Raw genomic sequence first — 22203 nt, 5'->3', positions numbered from 1 at the left:
TTTAATATAAAATGTTACTTTAACAAATGCTTATGTTTTTCTACAATTCATATATGTATGTATTTTTGTTTATATTTGTTTCACGCTTTAACAGCTACAGCTCAATAAAAATAAATTTATGCACTTTACTATAAATAAATTGCTTAAAATTATTGTTAACTTACAAATGTAAAGCCTACGTATGTTAGAAAAGTTAAAAATTATTACAAAAAATTGCGAAATTCTATGTAAAATAAATGTTCATTATTTCCTTTGTTTTTTTGGCTGAATTTGTGAAGTAAAATGCTGAACTATAAAAATTTGTTTACAATACTTTGCACAAAAATGTTAGCGCAAGTAGTATTCTTTCAGTTGAGTATGTGTTTCTTACTTTTTCAAAAATAACTTTCTTAAAATTTATAATTTTTTTAGTTGCTGTAATACATAAATTTTGTTCGGTTGCTGATATATGCAACAGACTGCGTTACAAATATAAATATATTAGACAGTGACGCGTTATTTGCACTAAAATTAAATTGCAATAAATAAAAAATGCTTTTGCAATCAAAGTATTATTCAACAACATAACGGTTTTTGTTATGTGCGCTTAACAAAATTACAAATGGTAACTTATATAAAATGTATTTATATTTTTTGTTATTAATATGTAATTTGTATTAATATAAACATAATTTGCCTACTATAATTATTGACCTACGCAATATATTTGCAACCAAAATAAGTATTAAAGTTTAAAATATATTATGCGCTAAAAATTCATTAAAAAACATAATTGGCTCTTTTACTTTGACAACCATTGCCAATAAAACTTGCTGCTTAAAACATATGCTAAAAATTTAACGCTAAATAATTGTCATTAAACAAACATTCACTTGATTATTATTGTATTTCTAAAATATATTATGTTATGTTAAAAATGTATAAACTAGTGATTATTGCACATACGGTTCATTCTCGTTCGGGCAGTAGTTTGCCGCTATTACTTAAGCACGCTATAAACAATTGCCTTGTAAATAATTAAAATAAGTTTGAAAAATAATACAAAAAGTTATGATAATTAATCTCGCTGCAAGTTCACCTTTAAATATCTAATAATTAACAAACATTTTTCGCTATAATTCGTTTTTGGATTTAGCACCAGAAAACTTTGTGATGCGTGTTGTGTAATGCTGCTACACAGCGATATAAAAGCACCAATCATAAGTTTACATTTTATTCATTATTTTCCCACGCTACTTCGTCCTCTATACATTATTCACGCTATCACATGACTTAATGATAACTATATAATGCTTTCTCACTATCTTTTATGCAAGTATTTGTTGCCTCAATTGCTGTTTAATTATATATGTATGTATGTGTGTATGACGAAATTTAAACTTAAAAACGCGTGTAAAGACGGTTTTTTTTTTATTTTTCGGCCCTGATTATCAGAATGTTGTTGTAATGTTGAAATTTAAAATCCATAAAACTTGTGAAAATTCCAAAAACATTATTGCTTTAGTAGAAATTATGCTTTAAATGCAGACTTTGGCATAGACAGAAAATGAAATGAGTGATGTCTAAATAGTGTTCAATTTAAGGGAGAGGTCAAAGTTATCTTGTATTTCTATGTGCTACTTCAGAGCTTGTTTGGAATCTTAAAACCTGTCAAAATGCGCCAAAATTGATTTGTAGATGAGGAACACCGAATGGGTAAGTCAACTTTTGACTGTTGTCTAACTGAGAGAAACCTTTCTAAAAATTATTATGTATTATTAGTTGTAAACAATGTAAATGTAAAAAACAACTTAAAGGATAAAGTTCGATGAAAATATATTAGGATCTATAAGTGGCACGCATACGTTTATATACGTTTTAATTAATTTTTTGTAGCATAAAAGGGTATAAAAAGATCTTTACTTTGATTTCGATTGGTCAGTTTGGATGTCAGCTATATGCTATAGTGGTTCCATCTGAACATAATAATCTCTGCCAAATGAAAAAGTTTTCCGTACAAGAACTTGATTCCGATTGTTCAGGTTGTATGGCAGCTATATGCTATATTTGTCCGATATCGTTCCGACAAATGAGTTGCTTCCTGGCGAGAAAGGGACGCTTACAAAACTCAGACTGATATCTCAAAAACTGAGAAACTGTTTTGCGTATATACAGACTGACAGCCAGACGGACATGGCTAAATCGACTCAGCTCGTCATGGTGATCATTTATACATATACTTTATAGAGTTTCTGATGTTTCTGATATTTAAGTGTATAATTAATTACAAAACTTATCTTAAATGTTTTAAAGCAAGTAAATTCTGTATTTTTGTCAAGTGAAGTGTTTTTCTAAATTGCTAAAATGCAAATTGTTTGTGTGTGTGTGTCCTTATGTGTATATATAATAGAGTATGTATTAGTATTTTTCTGTTAATAAAAATATTTTGTACATCAGTTTTAGTAAAACAAAATTATTTCATAAAATTGTTAGCTGCTTCTACTTATTACTATATGCATATATCCTTCTTATGACGTAAAAGATTTCTTATAAAAAAGTTAAAATTAATACATATATCTTTTACATATACTTTGTTCCAGTTTTTGTTGCTCGAAATCTAAATAAATACATACGTATGTTGGAGAGGCTTTTGTTATTAATTTTTTAATATTAAATTAAAGTTAACATACTTTTATAGCTGGCAGTAAATTTAGTATGAAAAGTCATTTGAAGCTATAAAAAAACTAGTAGTGCTTAGCGTAGATTATGAAAAAGAAATCCATTTGATTGTGCTAAAAGTGAAAGTTATTTAAAAAATAAATAAACAAAATAAAAAATAAATGGTAATCGATTTTGGAAAAATAAAATAAATTAAAATAAATAAATGGAATAGAAAATAACAAATAATTAAATTTGATAAATAAAGGTTCTTTTTGGTTTTATGATCTTTCGCAACAATTTCGATAAAATTTTCAATTTTAAGCTTTCCTAATTTAATGTATACAGTAGATCACTGAAAAGGCTTTCGCGACACTTTCCATAAAACTTTTGAAAGAGCTTTGGGCAGAGATTTCGAAGAGCTATTCACAATACTTCCAAAAAAATTTCGAAGAGCTTTTCAAAACGCTACAAAATTTTTGAAAACTGTGAGCTATATCCTCTCCTTTTATTAATAAACCAGAAACTAAAAAAAAAATTGTGAAAACTGCTATAAAAATAATAATAATTGTCTGCCATTCACGAACACTGCTCTAATTTCTTATATGTAATTGTGAATGAAAAAGAACTCTGAACACAAGTGTAGTATTAGATATAGCGAAATATTAACAATAATATTTTAACATATTTAATTGCAATTTAGCTGCAATAAAAATGCTTACACACCTGCAAGGCTGCGTTAATATAAATTCTTAATAAATATATTTATATAAGTATATATATCTTGTTTATATAATAATAATAAACATTATCTAGTTAGTAAAACTGTTATTGCATTCTACTATATATTATCTATATATGCATACAAATATATAAACAACTTCTTAAAATACTTACTAAAGTAAAAATAAAATTAAAAACGACGTGTAAAAACAATAAAAAAAAAACTTATACTCTGCGAGTATAACAGTTAAAATAAAAAAATCTCAACTGATCAGCCTGTTGATGTCGCGCGACCATTTACATTGCACGTTTGTTTCGATAAATATTCTGCTTCTTTTGTTACTCATGTAAATACAGTAGTGTTTTTTACTTTCAATGTAAGTTAAAATTTTTTTATTTAATATTACATTTGATGCAATTAAGTTAATGGTTTTAGTTTTTTATTTCTTACAACGATTAATGGACACAGTTGACATATTGTTTGTCTACTTATTTTTTTTTTTAATAAAACATTCACATAAAATGCGTTGACGTTTTTAGGTGGCTACATATGGTTTTTTGGAAATATTTTTTAAATATTTTTGTAACAAATTTCAGAACTTTCCGTATTCCATTATTTCGTTACTCACACATATTCCATTGAAGCGGCAAGTGGTCGACTTGGGTGTATTGAGCTTTGCTTACTTTCTTTTAGTTATTTACTTTTTTATGTATAAATTCCATTTAAATATTTGGCTAAAATCGTTTTTTATATAAATCTATAACATTAAGTGTGTTTTTTATTCTGTGCTTGTGCTTCAGTTCAAGAATTTATAAGAAATTGAAAGTAAGTTTTGAAAATATTGTTCAACTTTGAAATAATAATTCGGAACTGAAAATGGTTTAAAGCCTACAAATGAAATGGAATTATACATTATATAATACTAGGATGATCATTACGTATTGAGAGCATAACCTCCAAAAAAGACAAAAGAGTCATATTTTCTTAAGTTCCGATTAAAGTTAACTGAACCAATTAAATCTGAAAAAAATTATTGTAAATTCTGGTCAAAAAAAATCTGAATTCATTAAAAATTATTAAAATTTTGTTGATGTATACATATACTGGAATAATAATAAAAATATTCAGATGGTTCACGTCACAAAATTGTAAAACAAAAACAATTAAGAAAAATGAAGCATAAATTATATATTGCCTGTGAAAAGTGGGCTATCAAAGTTCTAAACATTTATAAATAAATCTTGATATCGCTACAGGGTGACCCATTAGGATCGTCAATATAAGATTTACTGAAATTTAAATTGTTGTAGTTTAAATAAATTATTATCATATTAACAATTAAACAATAAAAAATAAAAAAATTGTAAATAAAAGCATTTTAATACCAATCGAAAGTTTTCAAAATATTTTCGAAAATTTCATATTTATATAAAAATTACATTTTCGTTGTATAAAAAAAGTTTTATAAAAACATGCATTTTAAGTGACAAAAGTCACTGTAGCATTTTCAAAATAAATACCGCCTAGATATTTCAAATTGTCCCACTTTCCGTCCTAATGGCGCATCCTTTATTATTTGTATTTAAGGTTTGATTTTAACTAATTGTCAAAGAAAAATTTAACATTCTTCAAATGGAATACATGAGACAAAACTGCCATCTTTTTATTATTGCATAACTTGTAATGCACCACTGAAAAACGTCAAATATTTATTCGGTCAAATGCATAATCTACACATATACACACATTAGATTTTCCTTTGGCTGGTACCTCTTTTGCGGTTGAATATTTTCTTAAATTGTCCTGCCAACTCACGCAATCGATTTTGCTCTATAGAACTCGTCTATTCTCTGTATACATATATTTTCTTTATTATTATGATTAATTTTGGTATTTTTTTAAAATTTTTGTGAAACCTAATGGTTGTTGTTTGTATGTTTTTACACAGAAATCACATCGAGATGTTTGAGTAAATATTTGTTTTTGTTTTGTTTTGTGAAAAATACTTATAATTGTGTTGAACACTTAAAACTCTAATCGATACATCTAATGTGAAACCTTTGTGAATGTTATTGCGATTTACGCCGACAATTGCACTAATAAATGCATACTCGCCTATGCATTTTTTCTAATGTCACGTCAATTGTGATTTGCGATTTTGCGCTCTAATGAATACAAATATGCCATTGTTTTGCATATTTGCTGCCGTTGGTATAGAGTGTTTTTTGTTGTTGTTTATTCAGCGAATTGACAAATACTACTTGGCTTACAAATGGTGTTGTTGAAGGAGTTACCTAAAGTTTGTTTCATATTTTTTCTTCTCAAGTGTATGTGCCACTTGTATGTGTATGAGTAACTTCAATTGTGTGTATGTTTGCAATTTCAGTTATGTTTGTTTGTATATGTGTGTTCACTTTTTCAACTGTTTACTGCAGCGCTACTTGTGCAACATGCTGCGCAACATTTTCGCAGCCAGCAGCATCTCTAAGCTTTTCATTACCCAGCTCAGTACGGGCCGGTGTTATGGTTACGGTTGTGTTGGTGAGAGTGGCGTCATCGTTATTGCACTTATTGTTCATGGCCATTAGTTCTTGGAAATTGCTACTCTCCTCTTTTTGGCATTTTGTTTCGGTAATCGCTTCCAGCTCCTCCTTTTCTTCCTCTATTACTTTTGCTGCCATATCGATTGCATCCGATTTGATCTGTTCCCGCTTGCTGAGATTTACTTTTATTTCCTCTTTATTGGCCTCGTCAAAATTAAGATATTTTTCCACAGCAATGTGGTAATCCGTATTCATTTTGCCACTAGCTGGGAGGTCCTCGTCATCGCTGTCGTTGCTTAGCAATATGGCTTCGTTTGGGTCATCTTCGGCCTGCGCAAGCGTTTTGTTTTGTTTGTTTCTATTATTGCTGCTGCCATTGTTGCGTTCACTTTTGCGTTCGCTAACCTGCAACCGACGTTCCAATTGTTGTTGCTGCCGCTCGTAGGCGAATTGCTCGCCACGTTTATAGAAATGGAAGTTCCGCTCACGCATTGCGGCTGTGTGGCCGCCATAGTGCTGATTGACTGCGCGCGCATAGATATTGAATGGTAGTTGCGAGGGTGGCGCATGCGCAAAGTTTGGTAAATGTTGCTGTGGTTGTTGCGTGTTGGTATGTGGCTTCGGCGCCAGTGCCAATGAGAGCGGTTGTGATGGCGGCGGCGGCGCTGACGTAAGTTCATCGACATTCCATAGAAAAGGATTTGCTGGAGCTGTGCTTGCAGCAGTGACTGCGGCAGTAGCACCGGCAGCGGCTGCGGCTGTTGCTGTCGTTGAGGTTGATGAGCTGTTCAACATGTTCCCATAATTCCAGCCCAAATACTGGCTGTATCATTCACTTGTCGCATTGTGTGGCTGATGCGGCAGCACTTGATATTGCTGTTGTACGCTGAGCATTTGCTGCTGCTGCTGTTGTGACAAATTGTGTGCGTGCTGCTGCAGTTGTTGTGTCAAATTGTGAGCATGTTGTTGTAGCTGTTGCTGCGTCTGCGCCTGCTGCTGCTGATGTTCACGTTCGCGCTGATGTTGCGTCTGTTGCTGTTGCTGCTGCTGTTGTGCTGCATTGAAGGCAGCTGCTGCTGCCGCCGCCGCCATGGCCGCCTGTGAGGCGGCTGCGATTTGTGTGGCTGTTGGCGATTGCGCCGCCACTGCGGCAGTCGCGGCCGCGGCCGACATTAGATTATCGAATTTGCGCGTATCCGGATTGTACATCGGATGCTTGAACTTGCAGTGCGTACGTAGATTATCGCTGCGCGTGTAGGTGGCGCGACAGAGCGGGCACTCGAAGCGGCCGGGAAAGTGGACGTGATAGTGGTTGCGAATGTGAGTGACGACCTTGCCGCACAGTTTGCAGCGGTGCAAGTTACAGCCGCCGGACAGACGTTCGAAAGTTAGACGCATATGCCAGGCTTTGGAACCTGTAACCAGTTGGAATGTGGAATTTACAGTAGTGGGCAACAGCGTTGTTCGGTATTGGGGGTTTGCAAATTTATTCAATATAAAATTTTGAATATTTTTTAAATTGGTTTTTAATGATTTGGATAGTTTTATATATTTTTTGGGTTCGAAAATTGTTTTGCATCATAGAGATTTATCAAAGAATAGGAATTTACAAGTACATATGTATGTAAAAACAAAGATCGGTTAATAATTTCGTAAATGATTAAGTATCGCACGCGTTGAGAAATAGGAAAAGTTAAAATTAGACGAATTAAAAAAGAACTGTTTGTTATAGAAAACTTGAAGAGAACAAATTAATATAGTGCAAAAGAGATAGACGGGTAGAGGTTAAGATGGAGTGAAAGAAATTGTGAAATAGATAGGGTGTCAGAGGCAGTAGAGGAGCGATAAAAATTTCAGGGTACAAACAAGGTATATACAAATATGTTTATATGTTTGCAAAATTATGGTAATGTGCATATTTTCGGACTAAGGTTCTGAATTAACAGCCATAATATGTACATATATATACATACATACATTGGAACATTTATACACACATACATTAAATTATTATTCGATTACTCGTGTTTAACCTTAAATTCTTAACTAATGTGCATAATATGCAAAGCTGCCTTCGATTCGTCATTTCTCTGCTCGCTATCTATCAACAACAAAGTTAGCGAGTTGAGATGATACAAGAGAGTGTGCGGGTAAAGTTGTATAACCGCTATTTTCAATGCTGTTAAGTTTGCTTTACATATTTTAGATCAGTTTTGTCATTGCGAAGGGCTCGCATGAAAACTTATTCTTTAAAATTAAAAATATTTTATATATATTTTCCATATATAAGACTTGAAATAAGTAAAAGTTTTTTATAATAAGCGTAAGGTGTTACGAAAATGCCTTTGGTGTCTAAAAATTATTCATCAAAGAAGGAAGTGCAACAAAATTGCGCAGCGTCAGAGGCCAGTAGTTTGTTCTATTCATTACTCTCCAGCGCTTGGCGAATCGAAGACAGCTTATGTGTTAGTAGGCAATGAAAGGTAATGATAACAGTAGTTAATTTCTTCTTTTTTTTGTTATGAAAACCTTTTGCACAGTATGTGAAGTATGAATAAACTAGAAAAAAAACAGTGATATTGATACCAAAACATAATATTTTTATTCTAATCGGTTTTTTGACTTAGTATTAAACGTATTTAAATATTAAACTCTTCAGAAAAAATTGTAAGTACTTTTGTTTTTGTTAAAAAATATAACAATTAGACTCAGTAAAAAAATTAAATTCGATTTGGAAGAACTAATTTTCTTGATTATTAAAAAATTCTTGAAAATCGGTAAATTTTACTTCATGACGTGTAATTTAAGTATCAATATCGCATTTATACCGAAATACAATGGTCTCCTTAATATTGATTGATGAAATAAAATTTCCTAATGAATTTCTTAGTCCATCTTTGCTCATATCTTGATTTTGGGAGCAAAAACAGCTTTTTCATATGGAGCTTTAGTGCTTTCACTCCTAGGCTACAGTGAAAGAAGTGAATAGCGAAATCGAAGAATTGAACCAGAAAGGGCTTCATTAAATATATGCTTTTAAATTGTATTTTTTTGACGTAAAACTCCACTATTCTAGCCCAAAGTTATTGAAGTAAACTTTAATCTAAAATAAGTCCACTAATTGCTTGAACAAGGAATAAATAAAATTGTCTTTAAGAAAACACGTGTAAAAAATGAGTTATACAATGTTTGACCTTTTTTATAAAGTGACTTGCTGAAAAACTTTATTGTTGAACCCATAATTTATTTTATATAATTAAATTGAATAGGGTTCTGATTAGCGCTCATGTAACAGTATGGGAAAGTAAACATTGAGTCTTGAGTTATCGATACAAAATTTAGTTTGATTATTCTTGGTGATTTTTAGTTCCTTTAAAATAAGATTAATTAGTTTCGACGTTTTGTTTATATTAAAATTTAGTTGAATAATTTATATTTCTTTATATTTGATGCATATTTCTGTATAATATATATATATCTAATTTTTCGATTTTTTCTGAAAAAGTCGGTAAAATATTCAAAGCAAGGGAAGACGGTGGATTTAATTAAATTCTGCTATAGAAAATAATATTGTAAATGCAACCCTACAAGAGAAACTAAGTAGCCTCTACTTTATTTCGCACCTATCCCACAAATACCTTATGTATAGTATTTTTTTTTGAGAATTTAAGTAAAAAATTAGCATTAATGGTGGTAACGATGGCTGACAAAAAAACTTTAAAGGCGGGCGTTATCATCACTGATTCTCAGATGAGTATTTATATGAATTTAAATGGATATATATTATATACAAGTATGTATGTATCTTCAAAGATAAGTAGGGAATGAAAATAGAATAAGAGAAAAAAAACGTAAAGTAAATAACGCGTGCGCAGGGTGTAATTTTAAATTAATAAAAATATTAAAAAAATGTATATGTATATATATTGTATGAATATAGGTGTGTGTGTAGCTGCCAGTCAATACCCACATTGTTGGGGGATTGTAATGCATATATGGTATGCATAATTTAATGTTGCTTTGTTATTCTGTTCCCAGAAGAATTCTTGTTAAATGCAGTTCAAGTACTTATTGCCAAAACCTTAGTAAATACATATAAATTTCTTTTCTTCAAGTGCTGCGTTTTTAGCTGGCTATGATGTGGTGTGCAATAATGGGATGGTGTATTTTATTTGTATGTGTGTTTTTGTTTTGTATGTAATGTCCACATTAGTTTAATGGTTTAATGTTACAAGCTTATTTTTGGTTTATGTTCTGTTATATAATTTTTATAGTTCAATAAATGTTTTTTATCGTTTTAATTATATTTGGTTTCCTATCTTCTCAAAACCTTAACAAATATTATTTATTTTGAGTGGTTGGTAATATGTGTGCATGTATAAGCGTATGTACAGTTATGCATTTTTGAAGTTTAGTTTGTGATAGAGCCGTTTATGTATGTTAATAGGAATAAGTATTTTTTTATTACAATTAATATTATATTATATAAAATGTACATATGTATGTAGGAAACAATATATTTTTTTTACATTAATTGACAACTTCTTTTTAGGATTTAATAAAACTTTGTTGGAGTGATTTGGTAAAAAAGGGACTTAGTTCGCCTAAAATTATATTAGAAATGTCCAATAGAATTTCATTGAAAAATATATATGTATGTATTAAAATTATACAAAATTAACGTTTTTTTTATTTTTTTATTTTAATTGCTTTTTAAAAAAAAAATGTTTGGGAAAATTTAATAAGCTCATATATGATATAATGCATAGTGAAAAAAAAATTAAAAGAAAAATCTAATTGCTTATCAAAAAAAAAAATAAAATTAAAAAAAAAAATAAAAATATAAATTTATATACATATTTTTTTAATTTTTACGATATTTTTCACTCCTTTTTTGTTTTAGTTAATAGTCGTTATACGCGCTTTTCAAACATAATATATAGAAAGATAATAAAAAAATATCGAAATTTCCTTTAAATTTTATTTTTATCTAAAGCAAATAGTCCAAGTGACAGGAATTTATAGACTTTCATTTGTAGGTACATATATGTATGTATGTATACGTGACATATGTGTGATAATGAGTTAGTTTATTTTCAACACCCCTCCTTGCTGCAATAACATCTTATAAAATATGTGTGTTTGTGTTTACGTATGCAAGTAGAAAGTATAAAACCTAAAGTGGGCAAAAAACAGGTAGTTTTATTTCGGTTCTTCAGGTTAGATATTTAAATAGTACAGATAATTTGTGTTATGTTTGTTTTAGTGTCTTCATCGTTAGCTAAACAATTTTCAAATTTGTCGGCCAATTCCTGTTTTTTCATATATTTGTTTTCGAAATTTTGTAATATAAATTTTTGTGGAAGAACAATCAATTTTTATATATTTTTCACACATTTGTTACTTCCGTGGGCACAAATATCAGAGGAAGAACAAAAGCAGTAATTAAATAGTATACTATGTACATATGTATATATAAAATTTGTATGTTATATTTTATGATACACATAACTTAGAGATGGTTAATTTTTATTTGTTTGGGGCACTTAAAATTTACTAGGAGTTTTAAATATGTATATATAAGTATTTGAAAAATAAAATTTTTGATTGTATATCCTTTTATTTTCCATTTAATTAGTTGATAGACAGTGTTATAAACGAAAGTAGAATCGTAAAAAGCTGCAGAAAGTTTTTACACTTACCATTTGAAGTTTAAAAATTAACGGTTGATATCGCAAAACCTGTTGTGTTATTTTACTTATAATATGTAGATATGGCAAAGTTGCTTACGCAAAGCTTACTGAAAGCTACGTATTCCATAGAAATGCTCTAAATAATATTGTTAAAGAGTTCAACTCTTAGCAGAGGAGACTAGGAATTCCTTCAGTTGAAACAGAGTGCAAAGAATACAGATTGTAGAGTAGCTTGTGGAGATTGCGTGCGACTTTTAGTGTGAAATTTAAAAATAAAAACCGCATTAAATTTTTTTTCATAAATCACATCCAGTATTTTTATATCGGCAAATGTCTAATTATAACTTTTGAATCAAACCAAAAGCTTTGTAAAGCGCATATATACCTTCTATTACCCGTAAGCTTTTAAATAATTTAAATTCACCAAAACTTATAAGAAAAATGTACACTAATTTCTGGGTCGATTTTTTTTAATATTCTGAAAAGTTTTATTTTCATCTATGATTTCAGATATGTCTTTCAGTAAACTACATACAATCATTTTTATTTTGTGTCTAGAGGAAGAACTATTTATTTTATGTTAGTTCTATATTGTTAAACCACATTATAGTAATTAATATTTTTCAAAATTTCTTGTTTTCAATGCTGTATGAAGTGCATTTGTTTACACACATACGTTGAAACCCTTTTCTTACTGCTCTTGCTTTGCTCAATGAAAAAAAAGGAAATATATAACTTCTTGTTTCAAAGTGATCTACAGAATAGGGCCTTTTAAGTAAGACCGAGAAATTTTGATTTGATTGCCAGAACTGCCCTCAATAGTATCTCAATTAGCGAATTATCTTTCTAATTTAGTAAATTAAAAAAATATATTTAACGACTGGTATGAACAAATTTTTAATTGCCTCAATTAACGGCTGTCTGAAACTCACATTATGTATGTTCAAGTTGAAAAATACATTCGTATTTATTAATGACAAATAAGACAAAAAAGTCTGAAATATTCTATGTTATTGCTCTACACTGCCTACAAAATGTGTGTAAACAGTTAAAGCCAAATTTAAGTAAGCACTTTTTGGCTATGTTGCGAAAGTTTTGGGTGTTTAAGTCAAATCAACACTTTTTGTTGCCAGATTTAGCGCTAGCACATTTCAGACTCAAAAACAGCTGACTGAAATTTTATAAGAGCTTATTTCTACAAAGCAGCGAAAATAATTAAAAACAATCAAATTAAGCATTGCCAATTATGTATAAATCCCAGCAAGGCAATTATTTGATCAATTATGCGGCAACACTTTCGTAAATTTACATACATGTTTGCGACGAAAAGAAAATCATTCAGTTCTTCGTTTATTCGCAGAAAACATTTAATTTATTAATAAATTCAACTAAACAGTCAATTTGTAATTAACTTACTAAAAACTAAATATGGCAGGGCTTAAAGTGTTAATCTTGACTCACTACTAGAAGTGTTAACTTATCGCGTTCGCTTTCGTTTTGGAATTCCTAAACTACATAATACTTGTTTGCTTTGTTCAAATATTTTTCAAAGGTATTGAAATGGTAAAAAATACAAAGTGTATTAGCACTTAACGGTACATAGTATTCGTCTCAATATATGACACACGTGTTCTCACGCGAGATTGCAATAATTTTTTGTTTATTGGCGTGTACATGAAATTTAAAATATTTAACAGCTAAAATAAGAAAAACAAAATGTATATTTTATAAATGTTCCCTTTAACTCAGTGTTCACTTTCGTTTAGTAGAAATAAATACTAATGGTAAATATGCAATACTACAGTCTACTAAAAAATCCACAAATTACTCGGGTGGGTTAATACTAGTACTTTGTTTTGTTACAATCGCTTTGTCGTTGAAGTTTTAATACTAATTATACTGACTTCGTTCTAATTTCAGATTACACGAAAATCCAGCACAGTTTTATAATACATATAATATTTGTAGGGTTTCTTGGTGAGTTCTTTGGTTACTTGCTGTGTTTTAGAGATTTACAACTACATATATAATAAATACATATATTTTGTATAGTTACGAGGAAAGTTTAAAGATATCTTATTTGTTTTCTAAGAAAATATTGAAATGTACTACAGTATTTAGTTTGTGTAGAGCTTGTGTGTATACAACTTTGAAGTGCTCATTAAGGCAGGCAACTGAACTTATATTGCCACACAAAAGTAAAATTATGTGATGATTTGATAAAGGGTAATTAATGTTTTATGAAATTAAGCTTATTTAGCTGAGATTTTCATAGTAAATTTGGTTCAAGTGACTCCGCTCGTCTTAAGGGAGAAAGCGGAAATCTTTTCCTCCTTGGAATAAATTTGGCAATTCTACATTGCCTACCTATAGGCAACCTTATACTAAAAACACTCTTCAGAAAATGTCGACAAACTTTTTTTATTTTAATAGCTTTTTTAAAAAATTAATCAAGAGTACTAGAGAAAGAGATATTTAATAAATATTGAAGAAAATTTGTAATTTCGAAGGACTTTTTTGAAGCAACAACTATAAGAATTAAATTAACTACTGGTAATTCAAAGAATAAAGCGAAAAGACATGCTTCTTTTTCGATAGTTTTGTACTTAGCTCGATACTTTTTGGTGACAAATTTAATATTACTATTCAGATAGGTGGTAAGCTTATTTCACAGCTTAAATATTTACAAACTAACAAACTAAACAGATTGAAAATGTATAGTTCAAAGAATAACGCCTAAAGGTATGCGTCATTTCCGAAAGTCGAACACATTATATGTAGTAAGAAGATTCACCGGTATCAAAGCCTTCTGCTTTATTGCACATGTCGCCTAAAGATAGACAATGTTATGCCTATTAACCCATATACACGGATATTTAAGAAAACCCTTAAAGCTTTTTAAAGTTGCCAGCTTTTATGACGGCACTTGTTGTATTTAGGAGTATATAGAGATGAGTTCACAACATTTCTCAACATTTTCAATTGTGGTGAAACTAAATCAAAAAGTGCGGACTTCGATGAGTAAATCTTTGTTGCCTCAGTATCATTTGTGTGTCCTCTGGGTGTGTGAGCCTATTGTATTTTTACTACGTGTTTGTGTGCCATTAATCGGATTTAATAAATAGTTTAACTGCTTATTTGACCACATAAAAAATTGATCACATATGTACATAATGACTGAAGAAACGATCTTTAATATCGGCGTGTTTTATTTTACAGTGGGCTTTCATATTGTCTCGACGCGTAAACTTTTGCCCGCAGACAGGACACTCATGACTCTGAGGCCGATGAATGTTGGCGTGATGCCAACGATTCGACACGATCTTGTTGCAGCTGACGCAGCGATACAGGGTGGGAAGCGTGCCGGACAATTGAACGAAAAGCGTGGAGTAGTCGATATTGTGGTCACGACGATTGGCGGCGGCTGCTGCTGCAGCGGCGACGGCGGCCGCATTTGCGGTGTTGGCAACGGTGGATGGGTTGGCGTTCGTGGCAATTAGTTGCAATTGTGTGGTGTTGCTGTCGTGGCCTGTGGCGTTATTGATCACTTGTGTGTGGGTGTTTTGCAAATGGTGTTGTTGTTGCTGTTGATGATGGTGATTATGGCGATTTTGCACTATGTTGCCAGCAGTTGCTAACGCATGTTGTTGCTGATGTTTTTGGTAATACTGTTGTTGTTGCTGATAGTTGACTGGAGCAGAATGTTGTTGCTGTGCGGACGCAAATTGTTGCTGTTGTTGCTGCTGTTTCTGTAGTGTTGTCGATGCTGCCGACGCATTCGACGAAGCAGGCGAGAGCGCAGCTACTGCGGCTGCGGCAGCAGCCTCGGCAGAGCAAAGCGCATCCAAAGCATTACTACAGCGGCCGAGATTAATAACCGTTTGTGGATGCATGTGACGATGTGTTGACAATGCTGGCTGCGGCGTCGTCGTCAGCGCAATAACATCGTTAAACGGGCCATTACGTGCGTGCAAAATCATCTCAGCAACATGTTGCTGATGATAGTGTTGTGCCTGTAAATGTTTTTGCTGTTGCTGATGTTGCGCGTACAGTTGTTGTTGCTGCTGTGCGGCTTGTTGGCTACTCATAGCCGCTTCTTGCTTGCAACGTTTGTAGTGACAATTGTAGTTGCTATCCAATATTTTGTGATCACAATCGCTATGGCAATCATTGTCGTAATCGTAATCCTCTTCATCGCCACACAAATCATGCGTGTGACCTTCGTACACAACATCAATATGCTCGGCGACGCTTTGCTGAACTTGTATGGCGTCTGTCGAACGTATAACACGCCGTCTATTGTGACGATAGGCAATGTGACGATGCACGTCCTCGGCGTCAGCATCAACGCCCGCCTCATTGTCATCATCATCCTCATCGTCATCATCCTCAACGCGTATGTCATTGCTACCAACACCATCATCACCTGTAATCACAGTTGGGAATTATGCAGTCACCAGACACTTTCATGGTTGGAAGTTGGACTGAATTAAACGTTTTGGTGGAATTTGATGTGGTAGCGCTTACTCGCGGGTATAATTTGGAATAATAGCTTGCACTAGCATATTTCGCTTGAGGGCAAGAGGCAAGTGACTACAGTTACGTATAGTTCTGTACATTCAGCATGGAATATAATTGAACAGTTGGTTAAAGCGCAAAATGAACACAAATCTAATCGGGGGAAGCTTGTCGGCATCAAACTCAAATAGCGAAAACAATGAGGAGTGGGGGAAACAACTAGCTTAGGCAACTAAATTCGCAAAATTATTAAAGGTTTTTATGATAAAAGGTTGTTTAAAATGTGATCATATCAAAGCTGATAACTGTTTTTAAAAAGCTGGCAACTCTGAACCTGGATATTATATGAAAATTTGTATGTACTTTGGTGTGAAGAATTTTGTATTGGGATAGTAATGTATTGTAATCCAAAAGTAATTACAGGCAGAAATCTGCGAAACGAATTGTTATAATTAACAGTCTTCTTATACATATATAATGTGTGCTAAACATTATCAGATAATCTTTTGCAAAAACCTATCTATCATTTCTAAATCTAAGATTTTATAAATAGGTATCTATCAGTATATTTGGTGTCATTCTAGAGAGTTTAGATCCAAGCAATCGTCAACATTTATGCAATAAATTCAAACTAATAATTCAATAGTTGCATGTTTTTAAGAACTCACTAATCGCTTGAAAACATTTTTTTTATCATATATTCTTGAAAGAAATCATTTTCAAGTTAACTTAACCTAACTTGCGAAGTGAGAGTCGACTTATGTTAACAAATGTATTTCTAATAGCTACTTATATAAGTTATAGGCTATGGTGGTAAGCTTCTTGGAAAGAAGAGGACATATGCAAAATTTCAGATCAATTTCTCAAACTCTGAGGGTCTGTAAGTACAGACGGACATGGCTAAATCGACTCAGCTTCACACGCTAATCCTTTATATAAATATATAAAAAAATGGGAATAAATTAAGAAAAGAGAAGGAGGATTTATATAGCAACCCAATTATATTCCATGGGCAAACAAAAGCCTTACATTTTTTTTCAACAAATTGAGGTTATGGTATATTTTTCATGATTCCAACGTATAACGTTGGTAAAACATATAAGCGTGTATGTATGTAAAGGGAGTTCTAGTCTATAATAACGAAGGTGTATAATTTTATGCAATTAACGACAATCTACTACAATTGTTATTATATATTATTGTATTATGTAATTAAGTATGTGTAGTAGTAAAGGTATATATCGGGCTAAGTATGTAGAAATATATTTAATGTATGTATTTCTTTTTTAAAAAATAATTTTATTTTTTTTTAACTAGGCAGTGATTTTCAGATATCAAAACTATTATAAAACAAAGCTCTAATTGTATATTAAAACTTAAAGCCAAATAAGCTAAAAAGAGAAAATGCTAAACGAAAGGTGTAACAAAACAAAGTAATAATCGGTAAACAATTCTAAGCATCCATGTTTGTGTGTAAAGTAAACTTTTTTATAACAGTAAAGGTCGATTGTGGCATAGTATGGGACTGATAACGAAAAATTACTGCAATAATTTGTATGTAGTTTAAATTAAACAATTACTTGAAATGAGTGGAAATTTTATGATATAATTCTAAATAAATTAAGTGAACACAATAATAAAAACAAAGTCTCTTTAAGAATCTTGAAGGATCTTTTTTGTGTTTCTAAGGATTATGTTTATAATATTCTGGAAAAAACTATTTAAATTAAAATAATATTTCAAATGCAATTTCAATAAAATGTAAATTGCGTTAAAAAAATGTGTAAACAAATGGCCATAGATATATTCATTTAGTAATATGAAAACTCCTTACTTTCTTCTTCTATTCTTTCTACTCTACATTATTATTGGAAAGTACGCATTTTATACAATTTTAAACGCAATTTCGCGCATTGAATCGTTTTATAGTTTTCACTTCAAAGCTTTTGGTTTCATTATGATTTTAGCATTGTATTGCGTCTTAGCTGTTTTTGAGTTGATTAAATTTCTTCGATATCTATTTTATGAAGTGTTTCTTAATGTTGAAACAGACCTTTTTATAGTAAAAAATGTGCTTCGCAATTTTCAGAGCGTTTTTACAAAAAGTACACGCAATCAGGAAGAGGTAATTATTTGAATTGTGAAGAAAAGGTTAATAAAAATATTTTTAGGTAAATAAAAAATGGTATTAGCTATGACACTAAAGTAATAAAATATGTATTTTACTTTAGTTTTCATTTGTGAAAAGTAGTAAGAATGAAAATGATAACATTAGGAAGGGTATTCACGATAGCCGCTATATAAAAATAATTGGAGAAATTAAATTAAAAAAAAAATTTTTTTTTAAACTATTGTAAATTTATATTTTAATATTAATATTATTTGATCACTAATATGTTTCGAGAATACCTTTTATGAATTTCAAGTTATTTGTTAATTGAATAAAACTCTCTAAGGTGTCAGATCGTTTACGAAAAAATATATGTCTTGCGTAAGTATCTTGAAAAATCGAAAATAATAATAAATAGATAAAAGAAATAAGTCATAATAGCAATATACTAGTATCTCCAATAAATGATTTGACATTTTCATAACAAGACGAATTAGATCGTATTTAAAATTCACATATCTTTGTTATTTTTATTATTTTTAATGATTTGTCTCTCCAGCCTCCTTCTTATTTATCAAAAAATCTAACCTTACTATTTGTTTCTCGTAACAGCGAATGAGAAAGATATTTCATAAATATCGGATATAGATTAATGACAAAATGTTTGTTTTGTTAGTTAAAATAATTTTTATAAAGAATAATTTGAACAGTGTTGTTTTAAAAGCAAGTAATAGGTAATTAATGTGTTAAAAAGAATTTGATTCGAATTGCACAATAGCAAAAATATATTTTATATTACTCATTATACTATATTAAATCCGAAATCAAATTTCATCATAAGAAATAGTATAAATATTCGTTGGCTTAAAGAAGGGTAAAAGTATAACCGACTTGTTTCAACCTGTTACAAAATAACTATGCATAAACATTCTAAACAGTTAACTATTGCGTCAATCGGCATTTTGAGCCTTGCCGAAGTTTTCCAAGGATTTTACAAACGAGTCTCAGTAAAATGAGAACACTAAGTACCGATATAACGAGTATTTTCTTAGACGTGTGGTTTTCAATGATGCAATACTTTTTTTGGAGCTTGGTCTTTTTGACAGCTGTTACTTGATTTATACTCAGTTTGGTTTGGCATTTCATAATGGACAGATTTACTCCGGAACACCGTTCGGTGAATGGGCCCAAAACGAGATATGTTAGTCACCTATCTTGATTTTCACAAGAAAGTTTCGTTCAGCGATGAAATTGTCGCATTTGGATTGATGATAATCCACAAGCTATTAACAGCGTCTCACCGTTACATCCTCAAAAAGTCCCTGTTTGGTGTGCTCTATGCGCAGAGGGAACCATTGGTCCATATTTCTTCAAAAATGAAGCCGCTTATAGTGTTACAGTCAACGGGGAACGCATACATTAATGACTTTTTAATTACTGAATTGGAGAATATAGATGTGGATGACCTTTGGTTCCAACAAAATGGGTCTATATGCCATACAGCTAACGAAACAATAAATTTATTAAAGGAAATATCGTGAGATTTAACAATGCTGGATTTTTGGTGGGGGTATGTGTAGATAAAGCCCGAGACGATTGACGCCTTCATCGAGAATATTCGGCGCGTTATTGTTGACATACGGCCCCAATTGCTGCAAAATGTGGTCGAAATTTGGAACTTATTTGAGCCAGCCGCGAGGGTCACTTACTCGTACATGCCTTAATATTAAATTACATGCCTCTTATTTCTTCTTAAAACTCAAATGTCTAAAAAACACCCCTTAGCTAAGATATTATATTATATAATACTTCCTAAAAATGCGGCACGGTGGTATGACGACATTTCAACTCAAATTGAGAACCAAAGGAATATTAAAAGTATATTATTCATCTAGTTAATGAAGGAAACTTGAAAGTTTCTGGATAGATAAAATAAAACATAGAAATAGATGTCAAATTTGACCCCATCGCAAAACTTAAAGCATAAGTATTAGCGCTTAGGCACCGAGGATAAGAAGATATATTTATTTATATCGTCATACATAATAGTTTTCGAGTAAGAAAGAGAGAAAGGAAAAAGAACTAATGATTTTTGTAATAATTTTTAGATGCTGTTATATATTAGGGCCAGGTATATTCGTATCCATATACCTATAATAAAAAATATTTACAACAAATTCAACAAAATAATATTTTACTTTCGTTATAAATCTTTTTAAACCCTTTCCATAATTTGTATTTGGTTAATGTCTGCTGCTAACAATTATGATAACATAGGCTCATTATTTTCTTATTTTCCAAAATTTCGCTGTTTTATTTTTACCCACAGTCTAAATGTTCCATTTGCTGTTATAATGTAAAATAAACGTCAGGCAAGGAATATGTGTAGTTAAAAATAAACATAATTAACGGTAAAAAAAATAATTTTATTATTAATATTTGATTTAAATAAAGAAAGTAGTTATGTAAGAAATATTAAAAAATTAATAAAGCAGAAAAAATTAATAATAATAATAATATTGGTTGTAATAACTTTTACTAAAGGAAAACGAAACTTGTAGCTAAAAAAATCGAACAGATCAAAACAAGCCAAGCCAAAATGATCCGTAATGTATTATAATTAATTAAATTTTACAGTGTAACAGCTGAGGTTGGTTCATGCAAACAAACATGCTCTACTAAACTTTACCGCAGGCATAAGAACTATGTAAATAAAATTCAAATTCAAAAAATAAGATAAATTTCTAAGAATGATAAATAAAAAAAAGTTCTATATAGTATGATAAATAATATTAGTGTAGATAAATTAATAGTCTTGAATTTTTTGCAACATGCGTTTGCAAAATACATTTAGAAAAAATTAAGTTTGTTTCAAAAGGAAAAAAATCAGTAGGAGAGGTGTTGAATTTATATAAATTTATTGTTATTTTACAGCTGGTTTTATTCTTACTTATTTGTAAATTTACAGAGAATTTTTTGAAACATGTAGCAATAAATTTTACCATTAAATTACTATTTAAACCAAGAAATATACAACACATTTTACACTGGGAATAATAATATACATTTTAATAAAATGATGTCAGTCACGGACAAACTTTTTGACAAATATCTCACTGGTATTGTCATTAAGTTTACGATTATTGTAGTTTGGATAACAATAACACAACGGAAAAGAAAAATTGTGCTAGAATCGATAGAATGAGGGAGCAGGAAGTCTGTAAAATACGGCGTAACGTTTTAATGGGAAAGCGCCCCAAAATGATTTTGGATGATCGTAAATAGAAGTTCATCGAGATAGCTGATATCAAAGAAAGATGTTGGACATACCGCTCTAGAAATGTCGGTAAGAGAAAACCCTTTGAAACGTAGGGGCCATGCGAGCTTACAAATCAAAAAGTTTATGAATTCGGCTTCGAATTGATTTGATAGCAGGCGTATTCTCGAAATTTCAGCCCAGCGACTTTTTCTCGTCCTCAGACCTCAAAACATGCTTGCTGGAAATAAATTTAGCCACAAGAAATCGGGAGTAAGGTCTGTTTCTCACGAAAGACAAATCGTACTACAAAAAAATTATCGAAAAGTTAAAGCCAAATTATTGGATAATAAAATCGGATTTTGAAATAATATGCACTTATCTATTAACTTCAGGTATGTTTTAACATACATAAAGTCCTTACTGTTAGATTAAAAATTATTCGAAATTAATTTATTTTAAAATTTCTCTTTGCACCCTGTTTTAGAGCCATATTTTTGTGAGTTTTAACTATAGCACTAATTCTTTAGTGCAATTTGCACTTTATTTAAAATTATTCAGGATTAGTGAAGAAATTCATATCGATTTATGGGGATTAAGCTTTTGCCTGCTTTTATAAGAATATTTTGCAATAATTGTTTGAGTCGAGCTTTTAGTGGTTCAAGATACTTTACTCCCAGCTTATAAGTTAATGTGTTGTTTATACCATGATCGGCTAAGGC

The 22203-nt window shown here is 30.8% G+C and overlaps 1 protein-coding gene across 5 annotated transcripts in view; it reads right to left on the bottom strand.

Annotated features, from left to right (window-relative positions):
* The window catches only part of fru (sex determination protein fruitless), a 300477-nt gene that overhangs the window by 10041 nt on the left and 268233 nt on the right, over nucleotides 1-22203 (bottom strand). For 2 of the 5 annotated variants that reach the window (XM_070113189.1, XM_070113190.1), the window contains exon 7: nucleotides 6456-7319. The exons of 1 other annotated variant lie outside the window; for it this stretch is intronic. In XM_070113189.1, coding sequence (XP_069969290.1) covers nucleotides 6733-7319 — 587 coding nt within the window. In that variant the 3' untranslated portion in view covers nucleotides 6456-6732. Of the gene's footprint in view, nucleotides 1-6455; nucleotides 7320-11552; nucleotides 16024-22203 lie in introns of those variants that run through there. 2 more of the 5 variants (XM_070113185.1, XM_070113186.1) reach the window with 2 other exon arrangements.

The sequence above is a fragment of the Bactrocera oleae genome, chromosome 2, assembly GCF_042242935.1.
Source record: "Bactrocera oleae isolate idBacOlea1 chromosome 2, idBacOlea1, whole genome shotgun sequence".
NCBI classification, from domain to species: domain Eukaryota; kingdom Metazoa; phylum Arthropoda; class Insecta; order Diptera; family Tephritidae; genus Bactrocera; species Bactrocera oleae.
Note: the sequence above shows the minus strand (reverse complement) of the source record. Positions and strands in the feature narration are given on the sequence as shown.